Here is a 24,225-nt window from a genome sequence, read left to right as displayed (position 1 = left end):
ACAGTATAGTAGTTAGTTTCATATGGAATTTTGAAAAACGGCGTTTTTAGTATAAATAGGGTGCTCAAATACAGGGGGCGCCCAGAAATGGGCGCCGACGTTAGAGTGGCATCTGCGTTTAGGCACTCACAAAAGCAGCTGAGTAGGACAACTGCCACGCTTCAGGCATGGGTATAATGTATCAGGGAAGATTTGCAGAAGACCAAAAGTAAATTTAGCAAGTGAGTGCCAAAGTGGTATCTAAGCAAAACTATAAAAAAAAGCATTAGAGATGATATTTAGCCTCCTTATTGTGGATTACTAGTGGTAGTCAAAAAATTGACATAAACCACTCTTCTATTGTTAGGGCACATTGTCCTTGATTAACCTTCTTAGACGGTCTTCTCAGGGAGGGAGCCGTGAGCGGAGCTGCCGGCAACATTGTCGTGGCTACTGCTGCTGGGGACAATGTCAGAAACGTGGCGGGTTACCTCGACATAGTCGTAGGCAAACTCTCCAAGCTGGCAGTCGTCAAGGCCGAGATCTTCATCGTCTACGTTGACACGGAGGCTAAGGCCGGGGATAAAGTTCAGAATGAAAAGGATGAGGCACGTCAGGCAGAAGGACCAGACGAATCCGGCGACGGAACCGGCAAGCTGGTATCCGAGCTGGACGTAGTTCTGTTCAATCCAGCCACCGTCAATTTCGAGGGCACCGTCGAGGGCAGCAATGTACGAGCTGTATCTCATTGTTAGCGGGGCGCCTCTGTGGAGGAGTTATCAGACTTACGCAGCAAAGATGCCCGTCAAAAGGTTGCCCACGATTCCGCCAACACCGTGGACAGCGAAAACGTCCAGGCCGTCGTCGACACCGATGAGGAACTTGAGCTTGGTGGCGAAGTTGCAGCAGATGGCGCCAACGATTCCGAAGATGACCGAAGCCCAAGGGGTGACGAAACCGGCACCGGGAGTGATGGCAACAAGTCCAGAAATGGCACCGGAACAGAAGCCGATGGTGGACCACTTCTTCTCGAGGCGGTAGTCGAGGAGCATCCAAGTCACGCCAGCGACACCAGCAGCAAGGTTGGTGTTGAAGCAGGCCATGACAGCTCGGATGTTGGAGGCAAGGGCAGAACCGCCGTTGAAGCCGAACCAACCGACCCAGAGGAAAACGGTTCCCAGAACAACATGGGTGACGTTGTGGGGACGGTACGGGAGGCCATGTAGCTTGGTGTAGCCGGTGCGCTTGCCAAGCATCAAGGAGTAAGCGAGGGCGGCGGCACCGGATGAGATGTGAACAGGAGTTCCACCGGCGAAATCGAGCGAACCAAGGGTGAACAGCCAGCCGTTGCCGTTCCAAGTCCAGTACGCAATGGGGTCATAGACGATGGTGGCCCAGATAAAGGCGAATACCATGGCCGGAAGGATACGGCCACGGTCGGCGATGGCACCAAGAGCAAGGGCAGGGCTGTTTCGGTGTCAGTTAAACTCTCCAAAGATATGAAAGTAATCAAAGTAGCTGCAGCTCCGCATCACGCAGCGGGCGCAAATCTGCGTTCCTGCGGCGCGGACCAAAAATTTCTCACCGCAGTTGCCCAATGATGAGATGAGAAAGGGGCGTGATGGACTCACGTAATAGCAGCGAACATGCCTTGGTACAGGCAGAACAAAATATCCGGAAGCTTAGTAGAGCCAACGGAAGGTTGAGCTACGACATCCTTGAGGCCAAAGTTGGACATGTCTCCAAGGAAGACGGACCCGGTGTGAGAGAAGGTCAACGTGTAGCCCCAGAAAAACCATTGGAAGGCCACCACTCCGACGCATATCATGGATATTAGGATGAGCGACAAGGCCGACTTGCGGCGAGCAAGACCCGAGTAAAAGAAGCCGACACCGGGAATCATGAGCAACACAAGTGCTGAGCAGACCATGATCCAAGCAATGTCTCCGGACTGCAAAATAGTCAAAGTTAGATACAATGTTGTTTGTGGCTAGGGTATATCAAGGACAATATTAACCTCGTAGAAAACATTGAGGTCCTTGACATCGGCGGAGTAGCCGGCATCAGCCTCTCCTGTGGTGCCATTGTAGGGAAGAGCGTAAAGAGACATCTCCAAGGTTTGTTCCCGCAAGAACGTGATAAAATTCGGATGGGGTGAGTTAGGTAGAACCTTTAGAGCGTCTCAAACTTCGCCAGGACGGTTGTCCTCGTGGGCGGCGAGTAAAGGTCAAACACAAGAAAAAATTAAAAGACGAAGGAATGGAAACGGAGAGCTTCAGGGAAGAAATTAAGCAGCAAGAAGGGGGGAGACCGCAGTTATGAAGCTTCGCCGGGGACTTCACAGGCTAATTTGTCTAGAGGAAAATATACGCCCGTTGGGGGATCACTTCGGGTCCATGTGGGAAGCTGGCCAAGACGGTAACTTTTGATACGGAGCCAACCCGAACAGGATAGGGATAGACAGCCCAAGGAACTGGTGCGTTGAAAGTGATGGAGGGGATTGGAGGAGTCAAGTGCTGGGATAATGAGGAAGCTGATTGCTTACAGGCCTGTGCCGAGAGCACCAACACACCGGTGGTGTAGAGCCAAGGGGTGGAGACGAAAGCATAAAGCTGCATTCGACATGCAGGCGGAGGAGAAGGGTATTTTGGGACGAGCTTCCCATATCATTCTTTATCTCCGTGTGACAAGTCAAGCATGTTCCTCTGCCCATGTGGCTGCGTGGTAATGGTACAAGAAATGTCTAGTTGTGAGAGCTCCAAGACTCCAACCCACGTCCTCGGATACGTACCGATATCCCATGCCTGTCCACCCATGCTCATGGGCTTCTCCCCCTGCTTCCACCACGGTCTGGGTGTGGGCCGTCAAATATGTGGGTACTGATAAGGGATTTGGAGACAGGTTGGGGTTCGCCGGCGTTGGTCTAAGGTGCGGTTAAAGGATTCGAATGGAGGCGCTATGTAAGTTGTGGCCTTCGACGGAACCTTCACTCGGAGATTTGCTATTGGATGTTATCTGACCTGGATACAGACAGACACACCACCTCCTAACTCCATAAACGACCTGGCTTAAACACCTTGAACATGACGGGAGACTTGTTTCAGGAGCGGTTTGTGCACCGTTGGTCCCCCCATGTTCTGTAGAAGAAATCACCACATCTCTATGCTCACACGTGGGTTCCTATACTACATCATCTGTCATGTTGAATTTTACCAGATGGATACGTAGAAATGTACAGGGGTGAAGCTTTCGGCCCCTTGAACCGCAGCGCAAGGTAGCCCCTCGGGGTTTAGCGCCCGTTAGCACAGATGAACTCGTCAAGGTTTTCATCTTGCGCCCGCATTGCAGCGTAATTTAGAAATCGCAGGTAATTATCAGAACAGTCATAGCAGAGGCTGCACTGTGGTATTACTATGCCAGTACCTTAGGTGACATTGAAACGGAGGAGAGAAATGAGAAGGCACTCTCTTGGGGGGGGGGGTTAGCATCTTGATGCTGGAGAAGCTAAACCAGTGGTAGGCGTCTCATATCTTGGTTTTCCATGTGCCCAAGTCCATTATTACTGCTATTCTCTGCCTTCCCACAGTCAAGTGCCTGCTATTCAGGTTATCATACGATGCGGAAGAGTGTCTTCGACACTGACTTGCGTAATGAGTCTCGGATAGAAGCATCACGGTCGACCGAGGATTGTATACTGGGAGGAGACTCATGAAGCAAAAGGATATTGCAGACCTTGAGACATACTCAAGGTTGCATGTTGTGGCGATGTGGAAGACTTTAGATTCAAGGTGTGCGAGAGTTCGCCTGGAGTAGGCTCGGTAGTTACTTGATCGATATCATCACTCGCATGGCGCCCTTTTATAGATTTGAAAAAGTCTGCATGATTAAACCTTCAAGTGACTCCGGGTAGGGCTGAGATGGTTTGCAGGACTGAAAACGCCACAATCTCACGTCTTGTTGACGTAACCACATATTTCAGCTCTACGAAGCGGCCTGCAGCCCTTACTAGCCAGTTGTTACCGTTTGAGTCGACTGACCTCACACCGCTTGGAATGCTAGGCCTATACAAGTATCTAAGAGAAGCAAATCAATGTGAAAGAGCAAACTGACTCTTCTCATGTTCTAGATGTGTTTTCAATCTAAAGGGGCTTATCCAGGTCGCAAATCTGAGCTAGCATCGGAGCAAGCTATATAGGGTTATCCCGTGCACACCAGAAGAAGTAGGATGTGCGAGGCATGCTTAGACGAGCATGGCCGGGGTTTGTTCTGCGGGCCGCATTGGCTCACGAAGGGCCAGAAGAAGTTGTGGTTGTTGGTCTGTTCCTGCTAGTATGCAGCAGGCGAATATGCCCATAGCCCTCAATATGCACCAATAGGCAGGGAAAACATTTTGGAAGAGATAAAGGATGTAAAAGTGACCCTTGTGCAAGGTGGTTCAATGTCCAATTACATTCTAGAACAAGATTGGGAGCCATGTATCTCGACAACCATTTACGCAAGCAACCATCTACAAATTACTACTAGTCACTTCAGTCAGTGAGAGCTGCTTCAGTGAATTGATTATCTCTATTTACATTTGCCTTTATCACCGCCTTATCAAGGGCTGGGGAGCTGAAAATCGTGGCACAAATGCTAAGCTCCTAGTCGTTATCTCTTATCAAACAGATGGACACCTCCGTAACTGTGGCGTCTTAGGCGTTCATAGTTCCGGGTACGTGAGGGGGGGCACGGAATGAATGTGCATCATGCGCCCGGCTTTGTAGGTAGATTGCTTTGCTACACCTTAGGATAGCTTGACATGTCGTCATGGTCACCTTAAAGGGGGCAACGGACAGGTGAGCCAAGGCGCGGGACCATCCCGTCATTTGTTGTCTGCATCTTGTGGGCTAAGGTGGATTCAATGTCAGTTGGGGTTATGGAGGTGCGGAGGGACAATAACGGAGGGGTAGATCTCCGGGCAACCAACGCTCATGTTCCAACCCACGGAAACCCATGCCGAGCTCGCATTGACATCTTTTCAACAGGCTTAAACTTATAGGAATTATTATCGCCGGTTGACCGTTCAAAACGATCTGAATGCCGACCTTCTAGACTACAAGAGCCTACCGCTTAGGCCTCGGCCTCATTTGCCGCCCCGAGAGTGAACTGGAGCATGGCATCGGAGGTTAATCCAGACGGGGAAACGGCTCTACAGAAGCCTGTGCCCAAAGAATAGGAACGCTAATTGGAGGTAGGCCATTGCTCGTTATTGTCCCCTTCTTGTGGACATCGATGCAGGATTCAAAGTGACAGAGGTGAGTAGAATGACTCCACCCCACGAATCCCTCAAAAGAAGCTGTAGCCAAGGTGTTTCTCCATTGGCCCAAGCTTCTTATCTTTTAGCAAAAGGGAGGCCAGCTCTTTAGCGTCATCTTGGCACTGATAAGGCGAAGCAGGGACTCCTGGGACCAACCCCATCCCTGACCAGCATGCAAGGGTCCCCCCCGTCTCCATGCATCTGCCCCCCGGCTTGAATGAGCCTGTGTTGGTGGCCAGCAACCTGCACACAACCGTAGATTACGATGTTTGGATGGCAGTCTACTAATGCGACGAGAAATGTTCGAGGTTTTCTCTAGAAAGGGGTATCAAGAGAACAACACATCCCATCGTGAATTTGAGATTTATTGCTTTCATAACTAGAAGCATACGTCCGTGTCGTTGCGAATGTTATCATTGGAGCACTGCTATGAAGTCAACAACTCCATCATCTTGCGGTTACCATTGAAGTCTTATCGTCTCATGTTCAGGCCCCCCTTCGCGTCCACATGCGCAGTTAGCTCCGCCCAGCCTCGGCACCGTCGGCTCGAACAAGCCGGATAGCGGAAATCATTCTACTGATACAGATACGGAAACGATATCCCTGATACCGCAAATAAGTAACCACTGATTCTCATGATGCGCCTGGTGTCCTACTGGTCGCCCTTTGGCACACTATCATTCAGTTAGCAGTGCCATGGCTGCCAGAATTTCTCAGGGTCAAGCTCGCCCCCCCTCCGTCACATTCGATGTTGTTTCCTTCTTCAAACTTCCCAGAAGCGCAACAACACGTTGCTGACATGAGACTCGTTGTCGAAGTTGTTATCAAGCCCCAATTGAACATCATTAATAGAGTAAACTAGAAATAGGCATCTCAAGAACATAAACTCCGAGCCACAAAACGGCTGCAGGTGGAAGTTTATAGTTCTTATATCACACCTTCTTCTGTTTCTGCCGATCCATTAACCTGGTAACTTTCCACCGGCCCGTGTCCTTGCGGGCGTTCTGTCATCCATCCATGTCTTGGCCGTCGGTCTAGTACAAACATTCGATGCGTGCTTCTCATCATCTGTGCGCGCTTCTCTCATTCACGTGTTTGCGGGCGCAATCCAGGGGACATATAAATGCATCCGCCTTCTTCGTGCCGGACCATCGCTTCTCTTGTGTTTCCCGCCTCCCATACGACACGACGAAACAAATCGCTGGCTGATTCGTATGACGCCGCTGCTGAGAAGCATATCGACATTGGTGTGACAGAACGGTGGTTCATAGCCATGACGTCCGCTACTACTCGAACGCTTCCACAAAAGTCGTTGCCCGCCAAGCCAAAATATATTCAACAAATGGTGTGGAGTTTGTGATATGGCAGCTTCTTTTGTCATGAAGGCATCGGAACTTCAAGGAGAGCTCGTCAACCTATGATGTGGTAGCTGGGTTGGATACATTCCCTCTTCAAAACTTGAGATACTTGTAAACATCTGACCGAGGAAAATCAACCGATTTACGAGTTACCGTAACGATTCCGACAAACAAGGCAGTGCATTGGCACGTTTGTCAGATAAAATGTATGCTAATTACGGACTGTATCTTAAACCATTAAGATCAGGAGGGTTAGTAATCGATGCGACTCTTGACTGAACAGAGCATTCGGCATAATCTGGACTCAGCCACAGCAATCCCTAGGGCTAACCCGGCATTCATAAAATCCCTGATTTACACTCATTGCGCATTTATTCTTCCGCAATTCAGGTTGTCGCGACATCATTGCAACATCAATTGAAGCTTGCTGAAAGATTACGACACGTTCTCGTCAAAGTAGCCAACTACAAGCGTTACATGGGCATTATTTCTGCGTAATTTGATCGATACTTCCCCCTGCATATCCACCCTGTTGCTGAAGAAAGAAAAAGACCAAAGATGTAATGGGGTCAGGAATTTTGGGCTAGCACTTTGAATGCTACTGCGGACTCTGCCAAGACTCCTACCATGAGTGAAAAACAGTGTCTTGAGGACATCCACATAGACATGGCACAGGAAACACACGACCGAGCATACCTATGTCCTATGATAGTCATACAATCTGATTTAACATGGTACATCTTAGCCTGACCCCAAAGCTCGGGGATATCTACTACACGAGACTCTGTAGACCCCCCTTCTGCTTTATGCTCAAACGCTAGTCTCGCAGATAGGGGATCTCCTACGACCCCTTCAATCGTTCTCAGAGATGAGACACGCATGAAGACTGGATGTCTCATTCAAGATATGCAATATCCGAATGATTAATGCCACCCGGAATGTGCATTCTGGACCTTGTACCCATATTTCTCAATTTAGGGGCAAAATTTTATCTTCATTACATTGTAGGAATGTTCCAGGAGGTTGCGACTCAACCTCATTTCTTCGCACCACAGCAGCCAACTTACAATGCAAGCTCAAGATCTTCCAAACAATGCTGATGCCAAAGCCGTGGAATGCTCATTTAATCACTTACGGAGAACCTTCCACCCGCAGACACCCTTTTCTCTCCCTTTTCTTTCCCTTTTTTCTTTTTTTCCCCAACATCATTGTGACTTAGTGCCCACATAGAAACTATTAGTTATCAGCGGGCACACACACCATTGGACCTTTTTACGATCGCCCATAATGAAGATAGACTCGTGGGAAGCTTTTGCCTTGATATCAGCGGCTCTTGTCAGCTTCGTTAATGGCATTAGCATTTTTCCAAATTCGGATGCATTACAGTTGGGTCGTATTATGCTCCAAGACAACCGCATAACTACTGGTTCGATATCGAGTCCTGCTTTCTTCTACCCAAATGCGCAGGCAGTAGGATCATTTACGAACGGGCCTCCTGGGCTAGAAACTGGAGTAATTTTGACAACTGGTCGGCTTATTGATGCTCCTGTTGGCGGCGCAACCCCAAGTGCCGATTGGGGATATGGTCAGGTTAACTTTCCTTATCCTGCTGGCTTTTCTAAAGAATTCAGCCCGTTGGACATAGAGTTCACTATCCCAGCCGAGATGAAAGGTATCAGAGTCAATTATCTCTACGCAACTCAAGAGCAGTAAGCAAATCATTAGCACAAACACTCTAAATGTTAGGAGATATTGACATCAAACTAGGATTAACCGTAACGGCAATGGTCAGCCATCAATATGAAGATGGAGCAGAATTTAGGTTTGATTCCAGAGGCCTCAACGGTTGAGTGACTGCCGCTGGTACCGCATTATTATCCAAGACTGGGGCAGACTTTGGTCTATCATACGCTCGATCGACTGAAATCTTGACATTTGATTTTGTCGCTACAGGCAATCACGAGTTGACCTTTTCGGTGTGCGATCAAGTTGATGGACTTTTGGACTCAGCAGTCCTTTTTAACGTAGTTGACCTTCCTTCATCAACGACAACAACATCATCGTCGTCGTCACCATCATCAACCACGACAACAATATCAAGTACAGAAACATCAACAATAACATCATTAACTTCAACAACAACTTCATCATCTTCTTCATCATCTTCAGCATCTTACGTAACTTCCATAATATCGTCAACACTAGGGTCAACAGCCTTGTCCGAAGCATCATCACCCACCACACCTTCCAGTTCCAACACACAAACAACACCTACATCTTTCATACCTACTAGCACGCAGTCCATATCATCCGTCACTTCCCAAGCAGTTCAATCATCTCTTACAACGCCTTCCTCCATCTCAGTTTGAACGCCTGGAAACAGGCCTACGACAAGCTCCTCACCCCTTACCAGCATATTAGCTTCATCAACACAGCTCAGTCCATCTAGTCTACCTAGGATTGGAGCATTTGTCTTTTCGAGATGTTTAGGCTCTTTATCTGGATATCCAGGCTTTAGTGAGGTAGGCAAAAATTCATTGATGACTCCTCAGAGATGCACCGCCATGGCACCAGGGCGACGGTTCATAGGAGTTTACTTTGAGTAAGTACAAACTTCATCTTCATTTTTACGTTGTAATTTACCCTGATATTTCGTTCAGCACCTGCTACGCATCAGACTCTCTTGAATCAACATTTTTTATCGCTCTTGCTGGCTGCTCAACCCGCTGCCCTGGCGATAATTTACAGTTGTGCGGGGGAAATCTCAATGAGAACACGCCCCAGCTGGTCAACAGATGTAGAGGCAGCCAGCCCCTCTCTAAGAGAGCGTTTCCTACAAATCAGCTGTTGACACTTTATGAATTTGTCATTGGAGGTCCAGGAACCACATCAACTGGAGCCAATGGGACTACTTCGTCGGTTCCTGGGAGCAACCTACCTGGTATTCCTTCAGGAGGTGTGATAGGTTCACCAGGGGCTGGTGCTGGTAGTAGGCCACTTACAAACAACGACCCCCCTACAACACCTAGAGTTTCTGCGGGATCTGCGGTCACAACCATTGTCGCAGGCAGCACTATCACCCTCAACTCAGTTGTGACTACTATCTCGTACACGACTATCAATCCTGCAAACCCAACTGTTCTTATTCCCACTCAGCTATGTACGACGCTACACTATGTAGACTGCGGCTGCCCTACCCAGGTTATTCCAAAGATCAACTTCGTTACTACCCAGGTCGACTGTGATAGATGCGGTTATGGCGGCGCAGACACTGTCACACTTACAATTCCAGCGGGCACCGATGGCGTCTTCACTGCTGCAGACTACGTCAATTCTAACGATTTCGCTGGTAACCCAGGTCAGCAAGGGAACGGTCTCACCGCTTCTTCAGATGCTAAACCAACGGCGGTGTTTGGACCACAACCGCTATCTGCATCGGTTCTTCCAGCAGGGTCTAACGCAGCCTCGGATATCCTCAGACAGCCTGCGAATATAGCGGCAACCCCTGGTGCAGACGGAGTAAATATGAATTCTGGCCAACTGCCTTCGTCACAATCATCTTTGCCCAGGTCACCTACCATCGGGCCTTCGTCGATTAGAACTGGCACAGTTGTTGGTACTAGCGGACAGGGACAAATTAGAGGCTTTCCAATGAGTTACATCGCGGTAACTCTTTTTGTTACTACATTGATTCATTTCATCGTCTTTTGAAATAGTCGAGTTATTTTTTAGTTGTAAATATTAGTTTCGGAAATATTTGCGTTGAGTCATACAGCACTTTTATATTGTGTGCGGTTCAAGAATGCCATCAACAACCTTTAGGTTGTGATTACCTTCATCAAGCCAATCGGTATCTATACTCAAAGCTGCCACTTACCAAATGGCAGTAGAATAAAACTTTTCTCATATTTTCCTAATTTCAAAGTTGACTTATGGCTTTTTTGCCTCAGATTTGAAATTGACAGCTACAAACTGACTCCGAAATCATCGTTCGTCTGAGGCTTTCCGCCACGGACTTCTTTCATTCCAGGCCACAGGTTACAAGTATCAGTGTTTGTAATAGAAGTTTGATAAGTGAGAGCGGATGGTCCAATGCAGCAGATTTTCATGAGGAGCAGCCTTGATATAGATGCCAGCTTGGTCAAATGGCCTTATGGATGGACATTTGAACACATTTGGAAGCAATTTTTGAACTTTTTGAACAAATTTTGGCTAGAAAGGTAGAACAAAAGCTGCCCCAATCAACTTTTACATACAAACATGCCACAACAAGTCGTCCATCAGTTGTGTGGGACATCAAGCGTTCCCTTGGGGGAAGATTTGCCTCCCAGGGGCGGCTTATCTCTGCAACTGGAATCTGAGCCAGTTGCACCAGCATTCTGACACATCACACGCCAGTCACAGTTGCTGAAAGCATACGCATGCCAGCCCCTTGTCTTTCCAGCCCCCCTCCATGCTCCCTCTGGACCCACGTATTTGCACTCCTTTGCGCCATCAGACCACGGGTTGGATTCGATCATGTTCGCGTTTGAAGTCGAGTACCGATCGCAAACAGCTTTCGTCGCGACGTCGTTGGGCTTGCCATCGGAGTTATAGCAGTGGCAATGGAGGTATCCATCGCAAGCCAGAGCTCCGAGAGGCTGCAAGAATAGCAGGCTGGAAATAGCATTGATGAGTCTCATGGTAGAAAGTCTGCACGTGTTAATACTAGTTAACTTAAGTTGGCTGGAAGAACGAAGCTTACTTGACTTCGACGCCGATTAAAAGAAGTAATGAGTGAACGCTGTCATAAACGTATTGAATTGGGTTAGATTAGGATTTGCTTTCCTAGGATTGAGAGACGAAAGTCAAACTAACATAGTCCGTTGCGCTTGCCAATGCTTTTGTACAAAAACTCGATGGGAAACCAGTGGGAGCACGGCTCTATTTCCCGAAGAATACCGCGTGCTTCGCTTCCAAAAACAGCAAATGAGCACGCGCCCTATGCAACACTCGTATCGAACGTTGCAATGGAAGGATTTTCAGCGAAACTTAAGCTTTGAAAATGGACGATCCGTATAATAATAAATTAATGGTGTTTGTGAGTTTCTAGGGGCGATTGTTTACCCGGGAGCCGTCATTTAGCTGGCAAAGCCCTGTGAGTTGGCGAACTTGGTTATGCATGAGTCGTAAACGCAACATGGAGATATTAATAACAACCCGCGGTCCTGATTTTTGCCCTGTCAACTTGAACAAACCTTGCATGGAGGGATGGGCGTGTCCACAAGATATGAAGCCTTATACATTAAAGCCTCGTATGTACACATTAATGAGAGTGCTGGATGAGGGGCCTCTCTACTGCTCAAAGTCTCGCTGTACTAGCATTCCTAGACAAGTGGAAGGTGCTACCTAAGTACAAAGTAAGTGTAGGAGACTAGATTAGTCTTTTGTGGATTGTCTGGAATTGATCCAACAACAATTTCATGGCAATACCAAAAATGATTTGCAAGCAAAGTTTCACGAACGTCAATGCAGCTTTCAATCCAAACGAACTAAACTGGGCGCCATATTTCATTAATTAGACCATATCTAGTACTTTATCGGTTGAATTTCAATGCTATGTAACGAGCAGGCACCAAACTATATGCTTTAGTCCCACTTCTTGGGGGCTAAAGTAATGGAAGCAAGGCGTACGAACTAGGATTATCGCAAGAGCCTGTAACTAACTCCTGTTATACGATATAGAGTTTATATAAGAGGACATAATAGTTGATCAAACATCCATTCAGAGGGGCGTCTTATGTTTGACTGATTGGTTCTCCGAACGGCATGGTTTGCTCCTTTGTTTTTGATATGCTTGCTTATCTGATATGATTTGAATGAATTGCTGTGCTGCTGAATATTGGGCATTTTAGGCGGATCGGTCGTTTCCTTGTCGATATCGTGCGTAAACTAAACTCACACTTGTCTTCTTGACCCTTCTGACTGTGGTGAGCTATATAGTAGGATTCTCCATGTTTTGCGAGTTAAGCTCAGTGGCCTATTCAGTATCTCTGAGGAAAGATTCGTCACCACACTTTTTGGCCTTGCCAGTGTGTTTGAAGAGTTCCCCGCGAGTATGGAAGACTTCGAAAATCGATTTTCTTGCCACAGAATTGCAAAGTACCTAGGCAAAGAGTTCAACTCAAGCAGTGACCTAGGAACAATTTTTGTTCGAACAAATCATCATGCTGAAGTGGAACTTGCTAATTAAATGTATTCCGGGGAATTCTATGGGTGGTTTCATTTTGCGTTTTCAATTTATTGTAATAATTTAGTTTGAGTGGACAAAACACCCTTTTCCTAGGTACTCCATATCAACATCGAATGCTGCAGTTGCACTATTTGAATGTTCGTGTTCATCCACTGGAACGTCTCACATTTTCGAACACAACGTCTGCCTCTTCTCCCACTTCAAAAAGTCTCTTGAATCTGATTTTCAGTACGCGGTTATGTTATTCGGTTCCAGTTACCGTTCGTTTCCAGTACTTGCAAAATACGAGTCGGAACAGGGACAAATGGTGTAGAAGTTGATCACTTTATGCATTCACAACTTGGACAAAGAAACACTTCATAGTTCCAATTGTCTCAAGGAGACTCGACATTACACCTTTCTCGTTTTGGGCGTTGTACGCTCAGCATAGCGGCCTGATGTAACTTTACTCGTCACATTATTAAAATATAACAGTTGAGTATGTCGGCTTCTTTGCAAAGCTTGTTTCTGAACAACGACCCACAGCGGTCAAAAAGTAGTGCGACGCTTTGAGAGTCAGTGTGAGGCTGACAATTCTGTAATCGGGCATGATTGGCATCATTGACGCTCAGTCAACCAGCGTTGTTTATCGTGTTTGATGAAGCATTAACATACTGGGATGCTGTCTATGACTTGGACAGGTGATATTTTCTGATGGAAACAAGCAGTTTAGTTAATACGCTACTTGGAGGTTGTGGACCGACTTGACAAGGCGCGGCATCAGATTCGAGTCTCTAAGCCAGTACGAGTTGGGGTGTTACGGAATCAATTTTCTACAATAATGCCGTAAGTACAAGCACTATGCTCTTATGTGAAGCGTGAAATTACGACTTGGAAGGTCACGTCCGCTCCCGGAACATTTGGCCATCGAGAATTGCTAGATGGCGGCAGTACGAAGCTTACCAATCCAACATGGTCGTATCAATCAACATGACATAACGAAGTAGCACTTTCATCCAAACCAACAAAAGCCCTGACTAAGTAGAGTGTTTGTTTGAAAATGGTATACATTGAACTATTAGGGACTGTGAGGAGCAGGTTGTGTATTCGTAAAGATCCAATCTGAAGATTGAATATGTGGCTTCCAGCACTGAAACCATGCCACCATGTCATGAATTCGCGTAGCATGCTGTATCGAAATAACCCTAGAGCGATATGATTCAGCAGCAGTCAGAGTGTGGGTATATGATGTGTGAGAAGCCACGTTCGGAGTTCATTGCAATCAAACTTCCAAGCCATTGGGCGTATGCCAACATTGTATGGAATTGTCATGGTGATGTCACTTACGCGTGGTCGAGGCTGTAGATATTTCAGTTAGTGGTCGGCTGCGCCGCTAGTAGCGTAACAAAATGCAGTGCAAGAATGAGAACGATTTAGATAGCTTGAAAGGTTCCTGGCGAGTAGAATTCAATACAAAGAATCCTTGCATCACACAAAACACAAAGGCAACTCAACGATGTTTTAATGTTACTGCTGGTGAAAACATCCAAGGTCCATCCCACGGCTTGCTGCTACATACACATTATATCACCGTCGAAAGCCATACGGCATCACGTCTACATGTACCGCTCCAAGGGTGGGTGGAGGCTGAATGTTGTTGTCGATCTGATCATCACTCAGCCACGTGACGAGTGGAACGCTGCATCATGCAGGTTATCAGTAATCTTCGAAAGATACGTCCTGATACGAACGACGAAGATGGAAATAAATAGACGGTCTTATGTCGGACCGTTTCATGGGCGCCGTTGTGTGTTCAGTCGTCTGTACTTGCCACATGACGTAGTAATATCAAGCAAATATTGGACTAGTATCGTATTCAAAGTTACTAATTTTATAGGACAACATCCGAAAGTCGACATCAGGAAATGGACCCGCCAGGCCGGGGATTTAGAATTCCACTCAGCCGATCAACCGAGATGGCGCAATGTCAGGCAGAGCTACCGTAACAATGCATGATCCGACTGCCAAGCATGTGAAAAAGCTTGGTACTAGAACACCTGGGCATAACGCCATGGTTGGTTTGGGTTGATAAACGATAACGATGTATAGATGTAGCGAACATTTGATAACAGCAATCAAAAGTAATTCTACAAGCTTTGCGCTACAGACCTAGTGACACGTCGCAGAAGCAGAATATGATTAGCTTTAGCAAATTGAATACGTTAACCCGTAACCTAACCTAGGTGATGAAATGATGTCCAGGCCAATTCCTTTTGCCAATCAGTCGCGGTCAGAGTCTACGCAAGAACGTTATTATAGCAGCCCAGATGAACCTAATATTGAAATGAGAAAGCACCAGTGAACAGGAAGGTGCTACCGGGACGAGTCACGAAGGTTTGGGTAGCCTGGAGGCGAGGGGAAATTATCCATAGAGTAAGGCGTGATAAGGGAGTTAGGGTGCAAAGTACTACCCAATCAAACATGGGGAGCGTAACTTCTACTCGAATAGCGAGCATATATGCTGTTTAGTGTTTGGGGTAACGTGAGCCTTTAATTGGGCTGGTTTTCACCTGTTGTCATGCCGCATCCGATGGGATAGCCGCCGGGATTGTGCATCTGAGATACCCAGTTTTAGAGTCAAATTGGGTCTACACAATGCTGAGATTTTCCCCTCTCTGTCCAGCACCGTGGTAAAAGTGATCTGTAGAGCTTGGTTTAGCAACATTTGGTTCAAGATCTCCAGGTAATGCTATGTTGTCCCCGGACCTTTGCTCGTCTTTTACTTATCGCAACTACCGACAGCAAATCGCGGCAACAAAACACAATACGGGTTACTGTAGTGCCGCTAATTACGGGGGTACTTTGACCTGCCGAATTTGGAGAGATTCCCCCACATTTGCCGGAGGCTTCGCGGGCGGCCCTGCAATCAAAGAACCAAGGTGACATTGACACTGGAGCAACACAAGTTGCCCAGCCCGTGTTCTACCTCGAGAAGTGCTTGGCATCGGAAAGCTATCAGCTCATTAGTCAAAAAAGCAGAGTGTAGTAAATAAGCCTCATGGCTGGGTGGTCCATGCTATACCGCTGCTATTGGGTGAATAGACAAACTGTTTTACTAAAAGGCGAAAGCGTGTACTCCGTACTCATATCCAAAGTCTTGCCAGCTGCCTGATTGAGCATACCGCAAGTTTCTATCAAACATCCAGGGAAAAATTGATCCATATCCAACTCCAACTACATGGTGCACCAGCCAGCCGATCCCCACTGACATGTTGCACCAACCATTGACAAAAAGACCGTCTCGGAGAACCCGTCCACTGGCTTTCACCGAAGAACACAATAGGCAGGCCGTCTCTCCATAGCTCCACTCCCAAAGTGAACTGCAGCCAACCGCTTCCCATGTACATCGACAGACGGCCCAGGCAAACAGCCAGCTCCAAGACATGCATGGGCAAGGGAAGCCTCATGGGATCGCCCTGTCGAAACATCATCGTGCAGCCGCGCATGTTTTAGGGTGTGATGAGAGCGGAGCAGAGCAAATGAGAATAGCTTGGCGAACGTAGTATATAACGCTGGTCTGTGATTGTTCGCCCGTTCTCATCCGTCCCCCCGTTCCCTAGGTTGACCGTCGAGAAGCCACACCATTTTCCCGCCTCTGTCTCTATCCCTCCCGCGACAAGATGAAAGCCACCAGTGCCTACGCCCTCCTGTCCCTCGCTCTGCTGGGCGAGGCATGCCTGCTCCCCCATGAGGCTGCCGGCCGCAAGATCACCCGCCGTCAGGCGACGAGCAACAACACGGGATTGGCTATTGGAAGAGGCGACCGTTTCGAGGGCGGCAAGAAGTTTCCCCGCGGCCTCGGCACCCAACCCAGCGGCACCAACCTCAAGACCATCCTCAACGTCAAGGAGGTCCAGAGCGCTGTCCGCGGCCTCGTCAACGAGTATGGCATTGAGTACTTTGAGGCGCCGTACAAGACGTACGAGAACGCTACCGTCTTTGGTGCCAAAGTTGGCGGCGCTGGAGGCAAATGCAACGACGCCTACCGCGTCTACCTCAACGGCGCCATCCACGCCCGCGAACGCGGTTCTTCCGATAACATCATCTACTTCATCTCCGACCTGTTGTACGCCGACAAGCACAACACGGGGCTGACGTACGGCGGTCGGACATACACCAACGCTGACGTCAAGCGCGCCCTCGCGACGGGTATCATCTTCACGCCGCTGAGCAACCCGGACGGTGTGGCATACGACCAGGCGACGGGTAGCTGTTGGCGCAAGAATCGCAACCCGGCGTCGGCCAAGGGCGACCCGGATGCGGTGGGCATCGACCTCAACCGCAACTTTGACTTCCTCTGGGACTACATGAAGGATTTTGCCCCGTCCGTGGGCCCCAACGTTGCTTCAGACGACCCGATCTCCGAGACCTTCCACGGCACGGCTCCGTTTTCCGAGGCCGAGACGAAGAACATCAAGTGGGTGGTGGACGAGTACAAGCAGGTGCAGTGGTTCCTCGACGTGCACTCCTACACCGGCACGGTGCTGTACAACTGGGGCAGTGACGAGAACCAGCTGTCGAAGCCGTACATGAACTTCATGAACGAGTCGTACAATGCCGCGAGGGGTCTGATGCCGGACACCCCCGCCGATGGCGGCATTTACGGCGAGTACTTGCCGAGCAAGGACTGGTCGGACAAGGTTTTCGCCGCGACCAGAATGGTGAACGCCATGGACGCGGCTGTCGGCCGTCACCACGAGGTGCAGCAGAGCGCGTACCTCTACCCGACTTCGGGTGCCAGCGACGACTGGGTCTTCTCGCGTCACTTCGTGGACCCTTCGGCGAAGAAGATTCACGGTTTCTGCGTCGAGTTTGGATTCGGCAACAACGAGGCGGACTGCCCATTCTACCCGAACCGTGACCAATACCACTGGAACCTGCTCGAGACGAACTCTGGCTTCATGGAGTACATTCTTGCGGCGTCTGAAATTGGCGTCGGCGAGCCTTCTACCTGTGCTTAAAGGCGATGTTTGTAATGAGAAGATGAGGCGTAGAAGAACGGGGGTAACGACTGTGATCAAAATGAGGTGTAAAGTAGATGTTGATTTGTCAAAAAGAGCTAAGCTGGTGTCAGCTGGGATGTAAAACTATGGAAGAGTGAAATGAAGAATACAAACGAATTTGAATAACAAGAATCCTGATCCACTTCTTGACCAACTCAATGCACAACGACTCAGAACCCCATGCGACAAGAAAGCAAAAATGGCCCCAGAACGAAATTCAATTTAACCGTCGAAGAGCCATGAGACGACGTAACTTTAATGACCCTGAAAGACCCTTTCCAAAGCGGGCGACTGATGAAAACGATCACCAGCGAGTCTCACCTCAGCCAGCTGTGGGGGGGAGCGGAGCAAACCCATCCATTCCTCCATCCATCCCTGTCCATCACGCTTGATAAGCCACATTCTAACCTTGCTTCTCAACAACCGGCTGTGTGTTCTAGTGGTTATGATTTCTCGTTCACAATGCGTGAGCTTGATCCCGAGAAGGTCGCAGGTTCGAGCCCTGCCACGGTCACAGTAAATTGTCTTTTTGCGTTTTTGTCGCGAGCTTCATTTTCATGTCTGCAACTGTCCTGTTTTTTTTTTTTTTTTTTTTTCCTTTCGTCATAAATACCTACTCTACTAGCACATCAAGTTTACTATGGCTCATCTCTGGCCTGCAAATATCCAGTCTCCTTCAAATAATGTGCATCAGATGTGGGCGTCATACGTGCATTTCCATTTCGCCCCGGAGCATCTCCCGGCCCTGCACACCAATTCCTCCGTAGCAAAATCGCGGGATGCAGTCGTCAGTATTATAAATCACGGCCACGAGCAGCCCGTCTTACTTGCATATATATATACATATATACGCGCACATATATAGAAACGCCGTTTCATTGATCCTCAACACCTAAACAGAAGCTTGCCACTACTCCAAGACGAAACCATGGCGACCGCAGACCTTCAAACACCCCACCAACCCTTCCGGGTCCTGGTCTTCAGCAAGTCGACCGGGTACCGCCACGACTGCATCCCCACGGCCGTATCAGCCGTACGCGCTCTCGGCGTCCGTACGGGTTCATTCGACGTCGACGCCACGGAGGACGCCGAGGCAGCCATCACCGCTGATTCTCTGTCCCGGTACAAGACGATTGTGTTTCTGCACAACACAGGCATCGACTTCCTCAACAAGGACCAGATGTCGGCACTGAAGGCCTACATACGAGGCGGAGGAGGCTTCGTGGGGGTGCACGCCGCCTCGTCGGGCATGAAGAGCGACGAGTGGTACGGCAAGCTAGTTGGCGCCTACTTTGATTTCCACCCGGCGCCCGAGGAGGGGACGGTGGTCGTCGAGGACGCGAAACACTACATCACGGCCGCTGGGGAGACGGATGCGTGCGCTTGTACGGAGAGGACATGGATGGACGAGTGGTACAACTTCACCTCGCACCCCAGACGCAACGGCAACCTCCACATCCTGGCCCGGGGCGACCCGTCTACTTTTGCGGGCGGAGTAATGGGCGACGACCACCCGCTAGCGTGGTGCCAGGAGTTTGAGGGCGGGAGATCCTTCTACACGGCACTAGGCCACTTTGACGAGGCGTACGCGGATGAATGGTTCATGGGTCAGATTCTCAGGGCTATTTACTGGACTGCCCGTGTGAATAAGGGAAGCTTTTCAGGTCATGATTCAGTAGTAGGGAGCGAAAGCAAGTAATGGATGGTGGGGGGGTATCATATCTAAACATCACGGCGACGCCGTACATCGCAAACCAACAAGAACAAAAACACGAAAAAAACAAATGACTAGCCTGCCGTGCCTATCCCGTCTTCAGGACCCCCACTGAACCGGACCTCGACCCTGGACTCCAAAGAGTCGGACCAGATGTTCTGTTGAAACCCGGGCAGATGAAGCAGCACGCCCAACTCCTGACTCGTATACCAGCTTGCCCGGTCAAGGTTGCCCGAGCCGAGAAGTAGGAATTCCCTGTCGACGAGAGTCATCTTGAGATGTGACACGACTGGTTCCTCTGGGTCTCGCGCCGCCGTAGCCTGCAGATTCGGGCGGTAGTAAAATATGTCGAGGCGGCCGGGGCGCTGAGCCTGTGACTCGGCGTCTGCGGCGTGCTTGCGGGAGTACTGCGCGCAAACCTGAGTGTACTGTTTTATGAGCGACCTCAGGGTCCATTCTGTCGTTGTGCAGGCCGTCACGAGCTGCTCGATCAACATCATATTCTTGCTGGTCCTGATGCGTACATTGACGCCGCGGCAGATAGCGTCAACGAGGGCATCGACGACTGTCCGGCAGGTCAGGTTTGGCGTCACGATATCGATGTCTGTTCGGGCGTTGGCAAACAATGACAGTAGAGCCGCATTCAATGGGGTTGCGGGCGCTGTGGTGCGTGGCCACAGGGGAACGTAGCGGAAGCCGGGATACCAGTGATGAGATGAAGGGAGGATTATCGTCGGGCATGCTGGCAGACTCTCGAGGCTCAGTCGGCGATACGCAGTCTGATCGTCTGATGGTGGGCCGGGCACATTCTGACCAGCGTCTTCATCTCTACTCCCCAGTCTCTGCCCGGCAATCTCTGCGGTGCTGCCTGGAAGTTCCCGTGCAGTGCCGTTCGGCTCCCATACGTTCGTGTAGAACCTCACCAGCTGCTCAACGGCAGGACCCTCGAACTCGATGCACCCCTCAAACCACGTCTCCCAGCTCACGTTGCAGCTAGGCATCCAGGCTCGCCTGCGATCAACAATGACAAACTTTGGGTGCATGACGCTGAAGGGCAGGAAGAATAGGCTCTTGACGGAGAGATCGATGCGGGCCGCTCGGAGGGTGGCGTCTGGGGGCAGCCCGAGCTTTGGCCACGCGCTGTTGGGGTACTCGTAGCCATCCCTGGACCAAGGGTGGAAAATCTTTTGGAAGAAACTGCGAGAAGAGAAGCATATGCGTACGCGTAATGGGGCGATGGGGGCTTCGCCGGCTTCTTCGGCTGCACGAATGGCGTCCTGTCGCTGCTCGGCGAGAGTTTGAAGGGTTTCTCGGAGGGCATCGAGAGTGTCGGACGGTGCCCAGAAGCAACTTACGAGGATGACCTCCTGTTGCGCCGTAAGAATACCGGGGAGAATTGCCGTCTTGTAAATTGATGCGCCGTTACCGACGGTGAGCGATTTGGGATTGCATGTCGTCACCAGGCTCTGGGGGTCTGAGACGTGGTAGTTGGGTAAATCGTCCAGCTGTTCTCCTCGGTGAGACTTCAGCGTATGAGTCCAATGGTCGAGAAAAGAGGATGGGAATCCAAGTGATGTCATTTCGCAAATTGTGATATGGCGATGTTGATGTCGATGTTTGGGGATCAGGGGGCTGTGATTGTTTGACTTTCAATACCATTCAGAGTACGGGACGATGTCGTCATCAAACTGGGCTAAGACACCCCCCAAAGGCGACCGAGTGGTGGGTGGTCAGTCGTGGCCAGGCGGGTACAAAGGTACGATTTCCTCGTACAGAGTTTCGGTGGCAGTGGCTGGTTAATGAAAGTGCGGCGATACGCGGTTAGAGCATTGCATGGACCTCTGAAAGGGAGGTGTTTATGCTGCTTTCAAACGGCAGAAAAGGCAAAGCATGAGAAAGGGTTGAAGTTGCTGCCAAGTGACCGGCTTGATCCTGGCAATGTGGGCCAAATTTGGTGAGCGAGCGAGGCGCAGCCGCGGGAAGCTTTTACCTATGGAGCATCTCCGTGCGACGAATGAGGTGTGCACGACGAGTGTAGGACGAATCTGTGCTTCAGTGTCGATGAGTTGGCTGGCTGCTGTTGCGCAGGACCTGGAAACTGATTTGGTGGCCGCTAAACGGCGCATAGCATAGTACACTCACCAAGACCCGAAAGGCGTTTGAACGTTTCCCAGTTGTTTATGGCGATCAGGTTCACAAGAAACAGGGAGTAAGGATAGCCGCGAATGCGATGGCTGTCTTGATCCTTGAAGCAGGCCGCGGTAGTCGCAACGTTGGCACTAGCGGAGGATAAAATTAGTGAGGATACAAGTATATGAACGAGCGAGTTCAAAGCATTCGGGGGTGGCTGCTGTGACCAAAGCACCTGATATCGGACCGTGACACTTTTCGGGCATGTGCCGCGTTGCCATCAAAATGAACTGGTTGAACTGGTGCTGATTTCCAGCCACCCGCAGCAACTGGCCAGATCTAACAGAAGTAGAACAGACGGAAGGACATGGCTATTGAATGGCAGGTGGTCGAGCAAACGGGGACAACCCCGGATTTCGACAGCCGTCCAGCATGTGTCAAGTAGCCTAGGGCGGAAACTAACTTTGGCCATTGGGTACGAGTTTGAGGATGTGCTATTGGAAACGGTGTGTTGACTGGTGGCGGCTACCTTGAATAAGTCATCAGTAGAGGCCAAGTGAGGCGAGACAGGCGTGCGAGACCGGCTCGAATACAGCGAAACCAGTGCCAAGACGACAGAGGAAAGGGCAGCTTGTCCGGCAGTCGCTTGCGCATCTGTTGACCTGCTGCAGTTGATGTATCTAGATGAACCAACCTCACGGGCGCAAGTGGAACCACTTGACCTCTCTACTACTCTGACGGTGCGACTCGTGGCCGTGGCAGGTGGCAGTTTTGTTACTGCGTAAGTAGTAAAGGCAATAGTGTTGGTGCTGGTGCTGGTGCTGGTGCTGGTGCAAGTGCAAGTGCAAGTGTTGGACTGGTCGCCAGCACCACAAGGCCTGGGCCGATCTAGGCCACTGGGCGGCGGTTAGCAGACCACTAAACCTACCAAATACCCAGGACGCACTGGGTGAGCAGATTTCTCAGGGATGGTAATTCCATCTTTAATGATGGTCGACGGTTCATGAGCCCACCACCCCCTAGTATCAATCCCAGCCTGCTCATAGGGAAGGTGAGGCTAGAAGGCTAATGCGCTTACAATAAGCTCAACCTCACCGGAGAAAGATGCAATGCAGTCCAGTACCTTGGAAAGCGATGGGCTTCCGATACGAGAAGTTCCTTGTCGCCCTGAAAGCCAAGCATCAGCAGCGGCGTGGTGAATCTTGGCTTTTGAAGCTCGCAGCTATCTCTCTCTCATCTTTGCGTGTCCCATGGTTTGGCCTCTTCAATCCACACCTGAAGCTCCCCCCTGGCGGCTACACCACAGTACTGTGTCTGTCTGCGGCGGTGTTGCAAATTCCCCACTGTCACGGAACAGGGGAGTCAAGGGAAACAAGCCCGGAAGAGAGCTCCTGGCTGTCGCTCTCCCTGCTGGCGTCTAGTAATGTTAGGACACAGGGAGAATGGAGGGGGTCGGCAGGGGCTCCACCCAGTCCTCAACGACTCGTCTCGATTTAGCACAGCCTTTGCTCCGTGTGGGCTGGTGGGTGGACGAGATCGGTCGTGTTCCTGGATCCCAGTTTTGCGGACGTGACAGAGGGTGTGGTGATGAATGATCTGGACAATTCGACTGGCTCCCATGTTTCCGTCAGACATGCTCCAGCACTAGCGCAAAGACTGAGGGGACGGTGGTCCCACTGGCTGGAACTAGTATTGGTGGCCGCCAGCCCATTCCCCACGACATGGCGCCGGAAAAGCGGCCGACGAGGTGCGACTGTGACGGCGGCGGCGGCGGGAACTGCGACAGCCACTGCTCATCAACCGCCGGTTGGCAATGATTGTAACAACAAGTGTGAGAGACCGTCAAACACGAGCCCGCCGGGTATTCCTGTCTGGAGCAAAGAACAAGGACAAGAAGACGAAGAAGAAAAGCTGGAGAAAGAAACAAACAAGCAGCGGTCGGGATGGTCCCATTGGCTGTAATGATCCCGTCATCCACATGGAAACTGGGAGATAAGCCCGGTTGGATTATGTCGAGTAAGGTATGGTGTGCTAGAAGTTCAAGCGATGAACCTGGTAGGATGGCGTGTGACTGCGTTCATCGGCGACTCGACTGGGTTGGCGTACTACCCTGGCATATCACCTGTTTGTGAGGGCTTTTGAATAGGCATTATTAGTGGTGGATGAAGCGCGGCTTTTGGTGGTGGTGGTGGTGGTGGTTTCGGTGGTTGTAGTGTTGTGGTGATTCTGCCGTTGGTGGTTGAAAATTTGAGCCAACCCAACGGTTCTGGTTCTGGTCCTCCCTTTTCTGGTTCCGCCCCTTCAGGGGGGGTGCTACTTCCTTCTCTACGCTACGAACTCGTGGGAAGAGCCTCTCAGCTGGTTAAGGGATTTGTTACCCTCAAATGCAAATTGTGGGCGACTTACCCATGAATGAGTAAGTGAGTGAAAATATGAAGGAATGAATGTATGAAAAAGATACGGGATGGATTCCA

At 49.9% G+C, this 24,225-nt stretch overlaps 5 protein-coding genes across 5 annotated transcripts; 2 read left to right on the top strand and 3 right to left on the bottom strand.

The window, feature by feature from the left end:
* Positions 1 to 371: 371 nt before the first annotated feature.
* Positions 372 to 2,089, bottom strand: CTRU02_211525 (Ammonium transporter 1-like protein 3; the record flags this gene model as incomplete). The annotated part of the gene is made up of 4 exons (XM_070205650.1): positions 372 to 729; positions 769 to 1,446; positions 1,611 to 1,930; positions 1,997 to 2,089. 4 exons carry the CDS (start codon positions 2,087 to 2,089, stop codon positions 372 to 374), a joined length of 1,449 nt encoding a protein of 482 aa, XP_070060463.1.
* An 8,824-nt stretch (positions 2,090 to 10,913) lies between these two features.
* CTRU02_211524 (uncharacterized protein) lies at positions 10,914 to 11,315 on the bottom strand (the record flags this gene model as incomplete). The annotated part of the gene is made up of 1 exon (XM_036732088.1): positions 10,914 to 11,315. The coding sequence occupies one exon, from the start codon at positions 11,313 to 11,315 to the stop codon at positions 10,914 to 10,916; it is 402 nt and encodes a 133-aa protein (XP_036576167.1).
* Positions 11,316 to 16,524: 5,209 nt separating this feature from the next.
* On the top strand, positions 16,525 to 17,865 carry CTRU02_211523 (peptidase m14; the record flags this gene model as incomplete). The annotated part of the gene is made up of 1 exon (XM_036732089.1): positions 16,525 to 17,865. The coding sequence occupies one exon, from the start codon at positions 16,525 to 16,527 to the stop codon at positions 17,863 to 17,865; it is 1,341 nt and encodes a 446-aa protein (XP_036576168.1).
* Positions 17,866 to 18,835: 970 nt separating this feature from the next.
* Positions 18,836 to 19,606, top strand: CTRU02_211522 (glycosyl hydrolase; the record flags this gene model as incomplete). The annotated part of the gene is made up of 1 exon (XM_036732091.1): positions 18,836 to 19,606. The coding sequence occupies one exon, from the start codon at positions 18,836 to 18,838 to the stop codon at positions 19,604 to 19,606; it is 771 nt and encodes a 256-aa protein (XP_036576169.1).
* Positions 19,607 to 19,695: 89 nt separating this feature from the next.
* Positions 19,696 to 21,201, bottom strand: CTRU02_211521 (uncharacterized protein; the record flags this gene model as incomplete). The annotated part of the gene is made up of 1 exon (XM_036732090.1): positions 19,696 to 21,201. The coding sequence occupies one exon, from the start codon at positions 21,199 to 21,201 to the stop codon at positions 19,696 to 19,698; it is 1,506 nt and encodes a 501-aa protein (XP_036576170.1).
* Positions 21,202 to 24,225: the final 3,024 nt, after the last annotated feature.

Source organism: Colletotrichum truncatum, assembly GCF_014235925.2.
Source record: "Colletotrichum truncatum strain CMES1059 chromosome Unknown Contig_0008, whole genome shotgun sequence".
NCBI classification, from domain to species: domain Eukaryota; kingdom Fungi; phylum Ascomycota; class Sordariomycetes; order Glomerellales; family Glomerellaceae; genus Colletotrichum; species Colletotrichum truncatum.
Note: the sequence above shows the minus strand (reverse complement) of the source record. Positions and strands in the feature narration are given on the sequence as shown.